The following is a 17,089-nucleotide window of genomic DNA, read 5'->3' as shown; positions in this document are numbered from 1 at the left end:
ACAGCGCTCCACTTTTTCTTTTCTCTTCTTTTTTTTTGAAGGGGGGAACTCAGTTTTTAGGGTGCTGTGAAAAATATTAAATTCCATATAAACCACTTCCTAACTTTTTAAATCATAAGTGATGCTAAAGAAGCAGTTTATCTCAGCTTGGCCGTTGTTTATTTCCACTTTCCAAAACCGGCAATTCAGTGACGTCTGGTCCAGCATCCTGTAACCATAGACTGTATAAATAATGGATGCAGTATCCGTGACGTCACCCGTCTGTTCCTGAGAGCTGATTTGAAGCCAATCGACGGGGGCAGCCATATTGGAAATGCGGAACTCAACAAGGCAGAGTGTGACGTAAAGGGGCGGAGTTTGAGCCTCCTAGCCAACAGCTATGTGTTCCCGACCGGTAGTCAAGTCAGTCATGTCCTTATTTGGGCAAAAACTCGTAATCTTAATATTTTCTGAACCGTCGCGTCAGAAAAAAGTTCACCCCCCGTACAGTGTGTGCCGATAGAGAGATTAGCTGCATAGGGCCAAGCTGTTTTTTGAACCAGGCTGTAAACATGTTTATTAATGCTGCAAAGATCGTCTTTTTCCCATTCATGTCTATGTGGTTTCCAGTGTTTCTGCAACCAGCCTCTAGCGGATTCTCGATGTATTGCAGTTTATAACACTTCCGCATGGGCTTCATATTTTGAGGCCAGAGGTAGCCGCTTGGACAGAAACCATGTTTGTTTCCTCTCACTGTTCCTCCTCTACTCTGGTGATCTGAAGCTGCAGGAGCCTCATTGGTCAACAGGGCTGTCAATCATGATGTCACATCCTCTCTTTAAGAGCTAAACTTCTGAGAATAATGATCACTTTGACATAAATGAGCATAAGAGGAACTAACTGCAACAACAGTGTACTTCTGTTAAACAGGTGTACCGCCCATGCGCTCATAGTCTAAGCTTCTAGTCGGGCAGTATGTGAATACTATTACTCACCAGCTCTGATATTTCTGGCGCCTGCATTTTATCAGATATTCAGTGACATGTGAGAAAGGGAACTGATTGTGAGTAGATAATAGAATAAGCAGAATTGAAAAAACGTGGGAGCTTGGTGTGTGAGAAAAACTGTGGTGCTCATCACTGTGAATCTGAATCCTGACATGGTCAGCAGGACTGAGGCTGTACTGATGTGCAAAAAAGGAAGTGGGGGGCAAACTGAAAACATATTCTGATCGTTATGCAATACCTGTTAGTCCATGCATGCAGAATCATCTCGCATATCACTCTGTGTCTGTCTGTGGACAACAACGTCTCACATCCTGTCTGTTTCACACATTCACACCGCTCATGGGCGAGCCACATGTTGTCTTACATTGTTCTCTGTCGAGCATCACCTTCATTACAGACAGGGCAGCTCTTTTGGACATTTTTCTTTCTTACTTTTATTTTTGCAAATCTGAAACATGTATCTTTATGTCTGCTTGATTTCTTTGCAATCAACAAAGAAGCGGAAAATATCTGTGGTGGGTATGGTCCAACCGCAGTAGTAGTCTTAAGGTCATGAGATGAAATGGTGGAACATGTTAAACGACATATGTTCAACATTTCCATCGGATAAGATTAGCGCACAGTCCTCAATCATTTTCTTTTATTTTGAAAGTTATATTTTCTTGGCATTGCAAATGAATGAAAACATGTTAATAAAATTACATTTTGTTTTCAATTATTTTTCTGTGTTGTTACTTTGATCGAATCAAAAAAAGCTTGCTTTAATGAGCTAAAAAAAAAAGTACCTCAGCACACCTGGGCCCGGTGTGCTGAAGTTATTTACACTCCTGCACCTTAATTGACTCTCTTTCCCTCCTAACAGGTACATTGCATCCATTTCGTTATGCTTGCATCTGACAGTACCTACACACACACACACCACTGAGTTTCCTGACCTCCACACCTCACTCTGGACTCAGGAGTGTCCTTTATTTACCCATCATGTTACTTACCGGTTGCAAATTAACCTCATTAATTGGAAGATGTTCCTCCAGGTGTTTTTTTTTAAGCATTAAACAACTTTTTTAGTTTTGTTGTGCATCTCCATATTTTTAAAAAGTGTAGGACGCTGGTGGCCTAGCGGTCTAAGCACCCCACATACAGAGGCTACAGTCCTCATCGCAGGGGTCGCTGGTTCGATTCCTCTACTCCCCACATTTCCTGTCTCTCTTCAGCTGTCCTATACAATAAATGCAAAAAAGGCAAAAAATATAAATAAAAAAAAAAAAAGTGTTGCTGGCATAAAAGTAAAAAGAAAAAAAAAATTATAATAATTGTCAATATTGTTATTTTTTCCTACCTTGTTGGAATCTATTTGCTTGTGTAAACACACATTATCACAATTGTTTTTTATTTTCCATAGATATGTATGTGTGTATACATTTATGCGTACGGGTATATAGTGTAATAATTCATTTGTTTGCTTTTTGTATTATTATTATTATTATTATTATTATTGTAGTTATTATTATTTTTATAGTTATTATAGTGGTAATAATAATTATTATTGTTGTTATTATTATCATTATTATTATTATTATTATTGAATTTTGAAATTTGTGGGACGAGTAAAGGAATCTCTTATTATTGTTATGGTTATTATAGTTATTATATTTGTTATAGTTATTATAGTGGAAATAATAATAATAATTATTGTTGTTATTATTACACTTTTTTCTTATTATTTAAGGATTATATTGTTTTATTGTTATGGTTATATGACACTGGTAATTACAAGTATTCAATGCAAATGTCAAATTATGTCAAAAAGTTCTAATAAACAAAGTTCATTAAAAAAAGTATTTAAAAAATATTTAAATATAGTCATTTTACGAAAAGTAAATATAAAACAATGGAACTATCCAATAACTACATCTTTTTTAAATTAAATTGTATGTTTTATAATTTATTTTAAGTCGCTTATTTCAGTTTTATTGTGAAGGGCGCTCTAACGGCTGTTCTGCGCTTCCACCTCAAATCCCGTAGATTCTCGCGTGATGTTTGTAGTAACATTTTAAAAGGGGTGCACTGTGCTTATATTTCTTTTCATTTCATTGTAAATACGTGTTAAATCTTATACCTTTTTTTAAATGTATGTCAGGTAGTAGAGTAGAAGTGTAACTCATCCCTTCATGTCTCATAAAGGTCGGTATAAGTGTTAATAATGTATATTTAAGTTGGTTTCTCCCCCCCCTCTTTTCCTCTACATGGTACGTTCCTCTCTCCATTCGAAGCTCGGAGCGGGAGTTGTTGCCGGTTGTTGTTGACGTTGTATGAAGAAGTCCCTGCAGGTCGTCTGAAACTATAAATTTATAATATATTATTATAAATATATTTAATGTTTATGTTTATAATAGATGAGCTCAGGTTAAAAATACAAAGGTTGTTTTCTGTTAGTTTGTAAAGTATACTCTGCCACTAAACTGCTAGCTACTTCTGTTTATATAGCATGATGTAGCATCAGAGAGAATCAGGTTTGAGGTCGATACATGTTCTTTAATGTCCCTTTAAAGCCTCGTTCTGAGAGTTTAAGTGTTCCCTCGCTGTGTGTTGAACAGGATGGACATGACGACGAGTTTAAAGTCTCTGCTGCTGGCTGTCCAGGAGTACAGAGAGGGCAGGACGGCACAGAATACAGCACAGCTTCAGAAACAAGTGGAGGTGAGTTCTTCTTCTTCTTCTTCTTCTTCTTCTTCTTCTTCTTCTTCTTCCCAACTACAGGACTGTACGGAAGGTGATAAGGGTCAATATTAACACATTATGGGGGAGCGAAAAAGCAAAATAAAGAATTTAAGGTGTAATTTTTTATTTAAATGATAAGATTACTGTAAGAGTAATTATGTATTTTTCCTCTGAATTATTACTTTGATTTATATTTAAGAGCTTAAAGTCAGAATTATGACTTTAATCTCATATTTCTGAGGAAAAAAGGCAATTCTGAGATTAAAGTCATAAATCAGAGAAGAGTCATAATTCTGAGGAGAAAATATTAAAATTCTGAGGAAAAGGGTCATAATCCCGATTAAGATGTCAGAATTATGAGGGGGGAAAAAAATCACAATTGAGAAAAACAGTAATTAAACTAAGATTAGAGTCTTAATTCAGAGAAATAAAGTCATGTTTCAGCGAAAAACAAATCATAATTCAGATAAAAAAGGTTATAAATTAAAAAAGGTCATAATTCAGATTAAAAAGGTCAAAGTTTAGATAAAAAGGTCATAATTTGGATAAAAAGGGTCATAATGCAGAGGAAAAAAGGTCATGAATTAAAAAAGGTCATAATTTAGATTTAAAAAAGGCCATAATTCAGAGAAAAAGGGTCATACATTAAAAAAGGTCATAATTTAGATAAAGGGTCATAATTTAGATTTTAAAAAAGGTCATAGTTCACATAAAAAAGGTCATAATTCACATAAAAAAGAATTATGTCTTTTCATCAGAACTATAACTCAGAATTGGGACTTTAATCATAGAATTATTAATTTTTTCCTCAGAAATCTACAAAAGAGTCATAATCCTGAGATTAAAATCAGAATTGTTTCCTTTTTTTATCAGAATTCTGTCTTTAATCTCAGAAAAAATGCACCTTTAAAATGATTTCTGCTTGCCTCTCTATAGTGCTTGATCTTCCTTTACTGTACAGTTGACATAAATTGTTTCCCACACACCCTTCATCTTCTAACTCCTGTGTAAGAAGATCCTCCACACGTCCTGTAATCCAGATAAACCCTGCAGGCAGGTCTCCCTCTTCAGACACTCACACTGTCTGCTGTCATACTTCATGTTACTAACTCACTCACACCTGCTGTGTTTCCTTCAGGAGGTTTCGAGACTCAAATGTGACCAGCTGCTGTCATCGGGTCAGCTTCTTCCCGGTGACTGTGTGAGCGGGCTGGTGGAGCTGGCCGGGAACCAGAACACCAGCCCCACCCTGACGAGCTCCATCATCTCCCTGCTGGCACAGCTGGGTACAGTTCACCTGTGTTCACCTCTCACTTCAGTCACACACCATCAGCTACATTCTCTCATGTTTACATCACAGGAAAGGCCCCAGAGCGTGTTTTTAGTCCGTGCGCTTGCAACCTTTTTATCCAGTGAGCTCTTGAGAATCCTCCAAAGACAGATACAAGGTGTCAGGTGTAAACAAACAAGATCTCACACAGACATCAGGACTGTCCTTTCCCCGAATGTCAGACAGTTCTGTATCTTTGTTGTCTTTCAAAGATGTTTCTGTGATGCAGAATACAGATCAAGATGAAGTTATAAAACGAAGAGTTGTAGGTGATGTGATCCTACACAAGTTTGTCAACAAAATCCTTCTTCCTCTGCTTTTTTAAGAATGTAGGAAACTGTGAGTGTTTGAATCTCTGTGTGAGTCCTGAAGCAGAAAACAGAAGGACAACTCTTCATCTTTACCTCTTCCTCTTCTTCTTCAGCCTGCGACGACGCCGGTTGGGAAATCCTTCACAGCAGCTACAACCTCACCAGCACCCTGGCCTCTGTCATCCACTACCACAGCGCCACCCCAGGAGAGCCCCTGGTACTGCAGGTAAGTCCATCACTGCAGGCTTTTCTTTGTTAGGTTATAATGCAGGAAAAGTGTCATGCATTAGGCTCAATATTCAATTTTCTTACCTTTGCAAAATAAACCCTGTCATAATTCGATTTGCTGTAACGTTGTCTCGTGTGTATCTTCCAGTGTTTGCAGGTTCTGCAGAAACTGACGTACAACACACAAGTCTTCCCGTCCACAAACTACATCCATGAACTCCTCACCTTCCTCATGACCAACATGTAAGATCCACATCTCACCTCTCTGCGTTTGAAGTAATCACTCAAAGGATGAAAACATGATTTAACTCAACGTCGTATTCCATCACAGACAGTCTGAAAACGATGACGTCATCATGCCGTGCCTCGGCCTCATGGTCAACCTGTGTCGGGACAACCACTCGGTGCAGAGTCACATCAAGTCTCTGGTGAGACTCACAACAGAAACTGAGTGATGTGTTCATACGTGGAGGATCTGCGCCTTGTGTTTGTGTTAATAATGTGTTTGTTTGTGTGTGTGTGTGTGTGTTTGTAGGACAATGTGAAGCCATTTTACCGCACTCTGATCAACTTCCTGGCTCACAACAGTCTGACTGTGGTGGTCTTCACGCTGTCCATCCTGGCCAGCCTCACGCTGAACGAGAAGGTCGGACAAAAGGTAAGCTGTGGACTCTTGGTCGGTATAATGACGTCACCTTATGAAGCTTCAGGCGGCAGCGTGAATTTATATATTAGCTAAATATTTAGGATCACAGAGCAACATTCAGATTAAGATTTCTATTTCTATTTCTATTTAACATTTATATATGTATATATATTAAAAATTTAACATTTGAATTTAAAGTTAAAATTTATATTAAACATTTACATCTAATATTTATATTTAAAATGTATATTTATTATTTAAATTGAATATTTAACATTTATATATGTATATATATTAACCATTTAACATTTCAATTTAAAGTTGGAAACTTAATATTTATATTTAACATTTATATATAATATTTATATTTAAAAATTATATTTATTATTTAAATTGAATATTTAACATTCATATTTAGTATTTATATTTTACATTTATATTTAGTATTTATATTTTACATTTATATTTATAATTTAATATTTACATTTTATATGTATCATTTATATTTAGTATTTAAATTTAATATGTATATATAACATTTATATTTATTATTTAAATACGATTTTTAACATTTATATTTAATATTTAAATTGGAACATTTGTATTTGATATTTAACATTTATGTTTATATTAAATATTTAACATTTATATGTAATATTTATATTGGAACATTTAAATTTGATATTTAACAGTTATAGTTATATTTTTTATTTACCACTTTTATTTCAATTTAGAATTAAATAGATTTAATATTGATTTTATCTTAAATATATTTGTCACAACAAAAATAAATGTTAAATAGACAAATTCAGCTCTAAATGTGATTTTAAAAAGTGACTTTTAAAGATTCCCTCTTCATTTTTTGGACATTTTACAGCTAAATGTGGAGAAATGTTGCTGTTACTTTACAAACGGCGCCCATTGATGATTCTCCTGTTCTTGTTTTTTCCCCATCAGCTGTTTGACGGTAAAAACATCTACCAGACGTTCCAGCTGGTTTTTAACATCATTGTGAACGGTGACGGTACTCTGACCAGGAAGTACTCCGTCGACCTTTTAGTGGACCTGCTGAAGAACCCGAAGATCGCAGACTACCTCGTCAGGTGCACCGACGTTTCTCTTTAACCGCAGAGTGGACTTTATTTATCAAGAACACCAAGGTGTCTGTGCATGAAGAGTTTAAGAAGGATTTTGTGTCCTGTTTCCAGGTACGAGCACTTCTCAGCGTGCGCGTCTAAGGTTTTAGGAGTGCTGCAGTCAAAAGATCCGGACTCTGCAGCGAAGGTGAGACGAGATAAACACTTTCACACCTCCACACATCTTTCAGCCACAAACCAAACCACGGAGAGGAGAGGTGTGAAAACTAGAGCAACACAAGGGTCCAATAAAACATCCACGCTCTCGTCCGCAGATGTTGGAGCTTCTCCTCGCCATGTGCAGCGTCTCGGGTCTGCGCTCACTGCTCTGCGAGGTGGTCTTCAGACCGGCAGGACCCAAACTCAGAGCGGCGGGTCGCAGACAAGGGGCAGAGGCGGACGGTGGGATCGCCCTGGTGCAGTGGCTGAGCTCGCCTGTAGAGGGCGCAGAGTCCTGCTCTCTGCAAGCTCTGCAGCTGCTGAATGAGCTGCTGGAGGTTTGGAAAGCACACACACACGCACGCACGCACGCACGCACGCACGCACGCACGCACGCACGCACGCACGCACGCACGCACGCACGCACGCACGCACGCACGCACACACACACACCACACACACTGACACATTCCCTCCTTCAACCCCCCCTCTCTCTCTCTCTCTCTCTCTCTCTCTCTCTCTTCCCTCCCTCTCTCTCTCTCTCTCTCTCCCCCCCCTCCCTCTCTCTCCCCCCCCCCCCCCCCTCTCTCTCTCTCTCTCTCTCTCTCTCTCTCTCTCTCTCTCTCTCTCTCTCTCTCTCTCTCTCTCTCTCTCTCTCAGGAGGCGTTGGGAGCAGAAACCTTGTCTGACTCTGTGCTGAGCTTCGTAGAAATGCTGCTCCCGGTCCTGTTAGAACTCCTGGAGGGTCTTGATCTTGCACGGGGAGATGCTCACCTGAGAAAACATTGTCACCGCATCACACACGTCATCGGCCTCCTCCTGAATATCCTTTACCTGACTTCATGATATCTCCAGGTGTGTGTCTGAGTGTTTATTAGAGGCCTTAACTCTTACACTCCTGTGCGCCGAGGACTCCACCAGATCTTTGGTGTCGCGTCAGGTGAGCGCCCAGCTCTGCCTCTCACAGGTTGAGACGCTGCTCTCTTGTTGTCACAGCAACAGCCCCCTCACCTGCCTTCCCCCCAGCTCTGACAACGACCTCAGGTGAGTGAAAGCTGAGGATGCATTAAAACAGACATGACTCTGTAGTGGAAGTCACTGCATTAAAACCAGACATGACTCTGTAGTGGAAGTCACTGCATTATAAACAGACATGACTCTGTAGTGGAAGTCACTGCATTAAACACAGACATGACTCTGTAGTGGAAGTCACTGCATTAACACATACATGACTCTGTAGTGGAAGTCACTGCATTAAAAACAGACATGACTCTGTAGTGGAAGTCACTGCATTAAAAACAGACATGACTCTGTAGTGGAAGTCCCTGCATTAAACACAGACATGACTCTGTAGTGGAAGTCACTGCATTAAAACCAGACATGCAGCCTTAGGATGATTTGTGTGTGTGTGTGTGTGTGTGTGTGTGTGTGTGTGTGTGTGTGTGTGTGTGTGTGTGTGTGTGTGTGTGTGTGTGTGTGTGTGTGTGTGTGTGTGTGTGTGTGTGTGTGTGTGTGTGTGTGTGTGTGTGTGTGTGTGTGTGTGTGTGTGTTTCAGTCAGGTGTGTGCAGAAGCTCTGCTGAGGACTCTGGAGTTGATGAGCAAACTGAGGCAGCAGGTGAAGGACATGGAGACCAGCTTTTATAGGACGTTACAGGTACGCACACACACCTCACCTCCACACCGTAGAGCTAACTGAACACGTGTTGTTGGCGCTCTGGATGATCTGTGTGTGTGTTTCTTTCAGGATCAGAAGATTGTGACCCCCCTCTCTCTCGCTCTGACCTCCCACCACAGGGAGCGCGTGCAGACGGGACTCTCTCTGCTGTTTGAAGCCACGCCGCTCCCGGACTTCCCCTCGCTCATGTGAGTGTTTTCTTTGCAGCAGCTGGAAAATAAGTGTTGTACATTAAAACCCACCAACACGTCACATCTTCTGATATTCTGATTCCTCAAGTCTGGGACAAAGTATCGCTGCCAACAACGCATATCGCCAACGGGAGGCAGAGCTGTCAGTCAAACGTGTTGCAGTGCAGGAAGTCCCGCCTTCCAGCATCCTGGACTCCTCCAGTGGTCCCAGCAGGAGTGTGCACGGTCTGGCTGAGAAGATACAGAACGGATTAGAGGTAAAGTGTGTGTGGGTGTGTGTGTGGGTGTGGGTGTGTGTGTGTGTGTGTGTGTTCATATTGTGATGAAATCCTTTTGTTGTTTTAAGCTACAGGAACACTCCAAGACCTCTCACGTGTCTGAGATCATCGACGTTTATGAACAGAAGCTTTCTGCATTTGCGGTGAGTGTGTTTGACCAGAGGACAAAGAATTTGATGCAAAAATAAATTCAGAAATGTTTACTTAACAGAAGGGTAAGATGACAAATATTTAACATTTTATTATTCTGAAAATATTAGAAAGTTTTGATCATATTTCCCAAAGTTTCCATTGAAAATTCCCTTAATTTTCAGTTTTAAACAAAATCACAAATTTCCATTAAAAAAATGTTAAAACTTATTTCTTGAACATTTTTAGTAGATTTAATTGAAGAATTTCTAAATTATTCGTCTGACACTTTTTAAATATATCTGGGCATTTCCATAAAATTTTGTTAAGTTTCCAATTTAAAAATTCTTGAATGTCCATATAGTTCTTGAAAAATTACTCCAAAAATTATTCGTTCATTCAATCATTTTCCATTAAAAAAAAAAGTTTTTTAAATAAAATCTTAAAAAACTTAAAGTTCTCCATTGTCTTATTACATAAACTTTCGTTGTGAGATACTAAAATTATCATAAAATATTTTCTGAAAGTTTATATTGAACAATTCCAAAAAGCTTCTTTGAAAATTTCTGTAAGTTTCCAATTACATTTTAAAAAATTTCCATTGTTAATCCTTCAAAGTTTCTGCAAAATTCCTGAAAGTTTCCGCCGAACAATTTCCACATTTTTTTTACATTTTATTGGAAAAAATAAAATAAATTGAATTAAATTTTCAATCAGAAATTGTCCAAGTTTTTAAATTAGAATATTATAGAACATTTTCAGAAAAGGTTTTCCAAAAATTTAAATTGAAGAATTCCAAATAAATTTTCTTTAAAAAATTTCCAAAAGTTTCCATAACATTTTCCTGGGATTTCATTTAAAGTTTGCAAATGTTTTTATTAGAATGTCATCAAGCTTCTGATGAAAAAAAATATATTAAAAAAATCCAGAATATTTGCATTTAAAGATTTTGAATGTCAGTTGAAAATTTTAGATATTTTTAGTTTTGTTTCTAATTCTGTGAGTATATATTGATCACATTATTTGATTGCACGTTCTTGTCCGTTTGTTCAGACGTATGGAAACGAATGATTCAATGAATGAATTAATAAATAAAACCGTCTCCTTGAAGAGGAGCACTGGCTGAGAAAAAGTGTTGTCCATGAAAACAGAGACACCTGAACACATCTGAGTGAGCTGAATCTGAAGAGTTCCTTTTGTTGTTTGTGTCTCCATCAGTCGAAGGAGAGCGGTCTGCAGGACTTGCTGGAGGCGAAGGCTCTGGCTCTCTCTCAGGCCGACCGGCTCATCGCTCAGTATCGCTTCCAACGAGCTCAAGCTGAAGCCGAGGTGACGTTCACACGCTTTGATCACGCCGAGGACTCTGGACTCATTTTCAGAGCGCTTAGATTTCTGATGTTTCCTGTCTGTGCGTTTCTCTGCAGGCCTGTAAGCTCGGCTCTCTGCTGAAGGAGGCGGAGCGGCGGCGTGAGGACCTGCAGGTGGAGCTGAGTAACCAGGTGCTGGAGGTGGAGCGCTCCAAGGCCGACATGGAGGTCCTGCTGCAGCACAACGCCAGGCTGCAGCAGGACTCGGCTAAGCACCAGGACCTCAAAGGAGCCTACAACGCCCTGCTGAGCAGGTCCGACACACACAGAGTCCTCTGATTGTTCCCCTGTCATGACTCAGAGGATGGTATGTCTTCATCTATCTTGCTTTAAACGGAAGCATTGTTAGATTAGAGTCTCCTTAATCTCCTTCTCAGGTTCAACGAGAGCGAGCGTCTGCTGAAGGAGGTGCAGACGTCTCACACCTCGCTCGCCAAACAAAACGACGCTCTGAAGAAGAACTACGAAGCGCTGCAACAGAATCAGGAGAAGTAATCCTCTCTCTCCTCGTTTAGAACCGTTACTCATCTCAGAGTCTAAAAGTACAGCCAGAAGTGATCCTCTCAGACGTTCATGGAGGTTCTTCTTTGTCCTCAGGGTCACATCAGTGTTGGCGGAGAGAGAGGAGGAGGTCAGATCCCTCACTTCAGATCTGAAGCAGAAGAGCAGCGACATCACAGGTCGGTCTGACGGCTCTGTCCTCAGAACTCAGGGCTGCAGCTGGAACTGTTTTCTCTCCTTTAATTTGTGGGTTTTTGGGGTTTATTAAGTAGAAAATATCAGTTCAAGTGTGATCAGTGTTTCCCAAAGCAAAGAGACACAGTTTACTACCAGAGGAGGAGAGAAACCAGAAAATATCACTTTGAAAAGGAGCATTTCAACCAGAAGTCCCAGGGTCTTTTAGCCCCCAGAACTCTTTTCAGGAACTAAATCATTCCTTTGGCCCTGTTGTTGTCTGTGTTTCGAACGTGGGCTGAAGTCCCGGGAAGATGATGCAAATCAGGCCAGTGACGTATGGAGGAAAGGAAAAGTAACTGAATCAACACTTGGAAGGAGACGAGCTCTAGTGACGAAACGCTCGACTTAAAGCGAGAGGATTTTAAAGTCATGTCAAAGGTGGACCGGTGTTCCAGTTTAAAGAGCGACCCTGTTAACTGGAGACTCTCAGCCGGATGCATCCCTCATAAACGTCTTTAGACCATCATTAAATATCTGATGAGGATATTTTGAAATCTTAATAAAAACTAAACTAGTTTGCATTCCCAGGAACTTCCTCTGTGTTTCAACAGCTGTGTAAACTCCACAAACACTGACACGTTCAGCTGAAGGTCTCCAGTTTACAGGGTCACTCTTCAGAATGGAACACCGGGAGCTGACAGAGACACATTCACACTATCGGGCTCAGAGAAGACCGAGGTTCAGGAGTTATTAAAACAAGTGAATTACAGGTGTGTGTAACTTTATCATGGACGGAGGATGAAATAAAAACACTGAGGGAACGTTCAGCACTGCAGGCCCCGCCCCCTAGAGGTCCTGGCCGTTTGAAGAACACCATCCCTCAAGCAGGGGCTTTTCAAGGGGAGATTAACCTCCCAGGAACTAAATTTAGACCCTGGTTCCTGTTGTTGAAAAAGACCTGAAGTCCTTGGTGGAATTTCTTGGTCATAGTGTTTGGAGTTTGGGGAAAGGTGCCTTTTGTCACGGCGTGATTAAAATCCAGAGATCGAGCAAACGTTCGTCAAGAGATCCGTGTAAAATGATATATTTCAGTTCCCGGTGTTCAATCGTCTTTGATAAACGCTCTGCAGGTTTGCGCGGTGAACTGCGGTCTAAGGAGGAGAAGGTAAAAGCCAAGGATCAGGAGAAGAGAGACCTGGAGGACACGGTGGACGTTTTGAGGAAGGAGCTAAACAAGACCGAACAGGCCAGGAAAGACGCCAACATCAAGGTAACCAAGAGGAGACCAGTTTTAATCTGGTGCCACTGTCTTTGATTTGTCTGTCTGATTGAAACTGATGCGTTCAAACACTGTGCCTGCGATGTTTCCTGATTTATCATTCATCATTTTTGTCCAGGCTTCATCTCTGGAGCTGCAGAAGAGTCAGCTGGAGACGAAGCTGAAGCAGAAAGAGGAGGAGCTGAATAAAAACTCTGCCATGATCTCCATGATCCACAGCCTGAGCAGCGGCAAGCTGAAGAGCGACGTCAACCTGTCGCTCTGAGAACACACCGGAGAACCAGAGAGTGATGATCGTTAAAAAACTCTGTGATCCTTTTTTAACTGAATTAAAACTCTGTCGTTAATAAAACACACATTATTCATTATTCTTAACTTAATCTGTGTTTAAAAAGCATCGTCATGATGAAATATCTGTATGTGTCATATTTGTGTTTTTATTATTTGATGAATAAATGAATGAGTGATGTGAGTGTGTGCTTTTAAAACTTGTTCTTTGTGCAACTACCCCAAAAAATGGATTTATCCCTTTAAATTAAATGTTTCCTGATACACAAAATAAATTAAAAAGTGAAGACCGGACGTAAGAGAATAAAACACAACCTATCTTCTGAATTGATATTACTCATTTCAAAGAATGACGTCAGATTAGATCGGGGAATGCAATCCTTACTTTAAAGGTGACATATCATGCAAAATGGACTTTTTAATGGTTCTCTACCTGAAATCTGTGTCCCTGTCTACAAACCCCCTGAGAATGAAAATAATCCATTCTGCCCCTGTTCTGATTTCTCCACCTTTCTGTAAATGTGTGTGAAACGAGCCGTTTCAGTTTTCAGTGTTTTTGTTACGTAACAACAATATCCGGTCTGTAACAGGAAGTCAGAGCTCGGAGCTTGTTCAGCCCATAGACTGTATAAAATACAACTCAACCCCTCCTCTGTTTTTCATTCCCTGCACACATGTGTGCTAACAAGGAGCTTAGGAGGGAGGCATGCTAGTTGTAGGCTGTCTTAATAAACACAAAGGTCGCTTTTACTCCCCACGTCTGCAGATTTGAAGATCTAGTGGATGATTTTTATTTATCATGGATAAGTGCTAGTGCTAATTAGCATAGCCACATAGCTACATGTTCATAGCTGTAGCTGTAGCTGTGTACCAATACACACGTCTACATACTGACAAATAAAACAACAAGAAACACTAAATCTGTGACCAATGGTTCAGAAAGGTCCTGCTGCAGGCGCCTCTCCGTCAGGATCAGATTCTGGATCAGATTCAGAGGGTTGAAGTAACGTGATCTCCAAGCAGCCGTGTATATTCAGCCAACATGTAAACATTAGATCAACGTGCTGGACAGCCGAGGAACATCCACTTCCTGAGGGGGCGTGGTCAGAGAGAAAACAGACTGTTCTGAGGAGGACTGAAGAAGAGGGTTTTTCAGGCAGACCAAAATCTGATTTCAAAGTGTTTTTTTGAGAATAAACTTTAAAGACATGTTTTGGGGACCTCTTAGACCAATATATGTTGATGAAAAAAGCGTGATATGTCACCTTTGAGGCAGGCATGTCCAAAGTACGGCCCGGGGGCCAATAGCGGCCCATGGTCCATTTATTTATGGCCCCAAGCTTCCATCTTAAAATGTGTTATTTATAGCACAGAAATGAATCACATTCTGAATCAACAGAACATTTGCAGTTTCCTTCAAGCGCACAAACAAAAACTAAAGTCAATCCAGAAACAGCTCAAAAAGCTTCATATGGACTCCCTGTCTAAAGCCAAAGCTCTGGGAATTCTTCAAGACAGCAATAAAGAAGAAACACAAGAACTCTTAAAGCTGACAGGTTTTCAAATTACTGTTTTTATCTTGATGTGAAAATGTTCTTGATGAACACTAAAAGTTCAGAAGACACAAAAGAGGACACAAGACAAGATCAAAATTATGAAATTGTGCAGAAAAGGCAAAATTTGGTGCATAAAAATTGTTCAGAACACAGGACAAGAATTATTTTGTTCTTAAATGTCGTCTGCTGGTCAGAAAAGTCTTAAAAACAACATGAAACAGAAGTGTGATGAAATCCAGATCATGATCCTGCCATAGAAAAATAATGAGACAATATTTTCCTCCAGAAGAAGTTTGCCAATGTTTACGTGAAGAACTGAGGACTACTTAACTACTGATTTATTGAGATAAAAATTAAAATAAATGTTATTAACTACAGATTTCATATAGAACTGTTATGATTGCTAAGTCTCAGTAGGAGCCTCTGGCCCTGAGGTATTCTGACAACATCAAATGTTGCCCTCTTTGAAAAAAGTTTGGACACCCCTGCTTTAAGGTAAAACTTGTAGACTATAGAATATGGACGTAGTATCCGTGACGTCACCCCTCTGTTTCTGAAGCTCTGTTTTGAAGCCAAACGTCGGCGGCGGCCATATTGCTGCTGTCGAGCGATTATGACGTAAAGAGGCGGGCTTTGAGCCTCCTCGCCAACAGCTACAGTGTTCCTGCCTGTCAATCAGGTCAGCTGTGCCTCTCATTGGACGTCTCGTAATCTCAATATCTTTGAAATTGCCGCGTTATGAACCCCCCCCCCCCTCACAGTGTGAGCCGATTGAGAAACGAGGCTGCATGTTTTTATGTATGAAAGGTGCTTTATAAATAAAGTTGAGTTGAGTATTTTAGAAGTGTTTACATCACCATATCACCAGGGGATTATAGTCCCATACAAACACTGAGTAAATGCATTGAACAAATCAATGACTGGATGAGAGACAGAACTTTCTTCAGTTAAACAAAGAAGAAACTGAAATGATTGTTTTTGGAAGAAGAAAGGTTAAAGGTTACTGCTCAGCTCCAATCTGCACAGATGAAATGTTCAAACCAAGTCAGAAACCTTGGTGTAGTCTTAGACTCAGACCTTAATTTCAGCAGCCACATTAAGACAATGACAAAGTCCGCCTAGTATCACCTTAAGAATATATCAAGGATTAAAGGACTCATGTCTCAGCAGGATGCAGAAAAACTCCTCCATGCATTTATCTTTAGCAGACTAGACTACTGTAACGGGGTCTTTACAGGACTCCCTAAAAAGTCCATCAGATGGCTGCAGCTCATACAGAATGCTGCTGCTCGAGTCCTAACAAGGACCAACAAAGTAGACCACATCACTCCAGTTCTTAGATCTCTACACTGGCTTCCTGTCTGTCAGAGAATAGACTTTAAAATCCTGCTGATGGTTTATAAAGACCTGAATGGTTTAGGCTGATCTGCTGCTACTTTATGAACCACCTGGACCTCTGAGGTCATCAGGTACTGGTCTGCTTTCAGTCCCTAGAGTCAGAAGGAAACATGGTGAAGCAGCGTTTAGTCATTCTGCACCACATATCTGGAACACACTCCCTGAAAGCTGCAGGTCTGCTCCAACTCTCACCTCTTTTAAATCAAAGACTAAGACCTTTTTATTTACCACTGCCTTCCTATCTTAGATTATTTTAACTCACTTTAAATTAAAATTTTAATGTAATTTTTAATATATTTTTAATTTTCCTTTTCTTTTCTGTTTTATTATATTTGTCATTTTAATTATGTTCTTTTATGCCTGTCTGAATGTCTCCAATGCTTTTAATGTTTTAATGTAAAGCACATTGAGTTGCCCTCGTGGATGAAATGCGCTATACAAATAAAGCTGCCTTGCCTTGCCTTGCCTTTCACTTCCATGCCAAAATTTCACCGCCGATCCACTCCTGTCCTGTAGGTGGCAGTAGCGAGCCTCTGCGCTTATTTTCAAACTGTCAAAAATCCATAATTTAAGAGTTAATTTACATGCCTTTCAGTTAATATCAAGCGGCAACCTCCAGTCTCCAAATACGAAGCTCATGCGGAAGTGCTAAAAACTGCAGTTCCTCGAGCGTCCACTAGAGGCTGGCTGCAGAAACACAGGAAACCACATACACACCCATTCAAAGAAGAC

The 17,089-nt window shown here is 40.0% G+C and overlaps 1 protein-coding gene across 3 annotated transcripts; it reads left to right on the top strand.

The window, feature by feature from the left end:
* Positions 1-3,014: 3,014 nt before the first annotated feature.
* cip2a (cellular inhibitor of PP2A) lies at positions 3,015-13,587 on the top strand. 3 transcript variants are annotated; one of them, XM_034706564.1, is made up of 23 exons: positions 3,015-3,117; positions 3,260-3,316; positions 3,584-3,686; positions 4,846-4,993; positions 5,462-5,574; positions 5,725-5,819; positions 5,908-6,004; positions 6,112-6,234; positions 7,180-7,325; positions 7,431-7,506; positions 7,634-7,855; positions 8,178-8,340; positions 8,414-8,561; positions 9,073-9,172; positions 9,263-9,381; positions 9,473-9,641; positions 9,731-9,805; positions 11,010-11,120; positions 11,216-11,412; positions 11,536-11,649; positions 11,756-11,838; positions 12,967-13,106; positions 13,234-13,515. In XM_034706564.1, the coding sequence occupies exons 3-23, from the start codon at positions 3,585-3,587 to the stop codon at positions 13,378-13,380; spliced, it is 2,688 nt and encodes an 895-aa protein (XP_034562455.1). In that variant the 5' UTR covers positions 3,015-3,117; positions 3,260-3,316; position 3,584; the 3' UTR covers positions 13,381-13,515. The 3 variants fall into 3 exon arrangements, with proteins under 3 accessions (XP_034562455.1, XP_034562454.1, XP_034562456.1); XM_034706565.1 differs by having other exon boundaries at positions 3,099-3,117; positions 9,737-9,805; positions 13,234-13,587; XM_034706563.1 differs by lacking the exon at positions 3,260-3,316 and having other exon boundaries at positions 3,057-3,170.
* The last annotated feature ends 3,502 nt before the right edge of the window (positions 13,588-17,089 follow it).

The sequence above is a fragment of the Notolabrus celidotus genome, chromosome 17, assembly GCF_009762535.1.
Source record: "Notolabrus celidotus isolate fNotCel1 chromosome 17, fNotCel1.pri, whole genome shotgun sequence".
Taxonomy (NCBI): Eukaryota; Metazoa; Chordata; class Actinopteri; order Labriformes; family Labridae; genus Notolabrus; species Notolabrus celidotus.
This window is presented reverse-complemented; position numbering and strand designations above follow the sequence as displayed.

Coding starts and splice junctions, on each gene's coding strand:
- cip2a (XM_034706564.1), top strand. CDS start 3,585: ATGGACATGACGACGAGTTTAAAGTCTCTGCTGCTGGCTGTCCAGGAG. Junction 11,413..11,535: donor TACAACGCCCTGCTGAGCAG/GTCCGACACACA, acceptor TCTCCTTCTCAG/GTTCAACGAGAGCGAGCGTC. Junction 11,650..11,755: donor CTGCAACAGAATCAGGAGAA/GTAATCCTCTCT, acceptor CTTTGTCCTCAG/GGTCACATCAGTGTTGGCGG.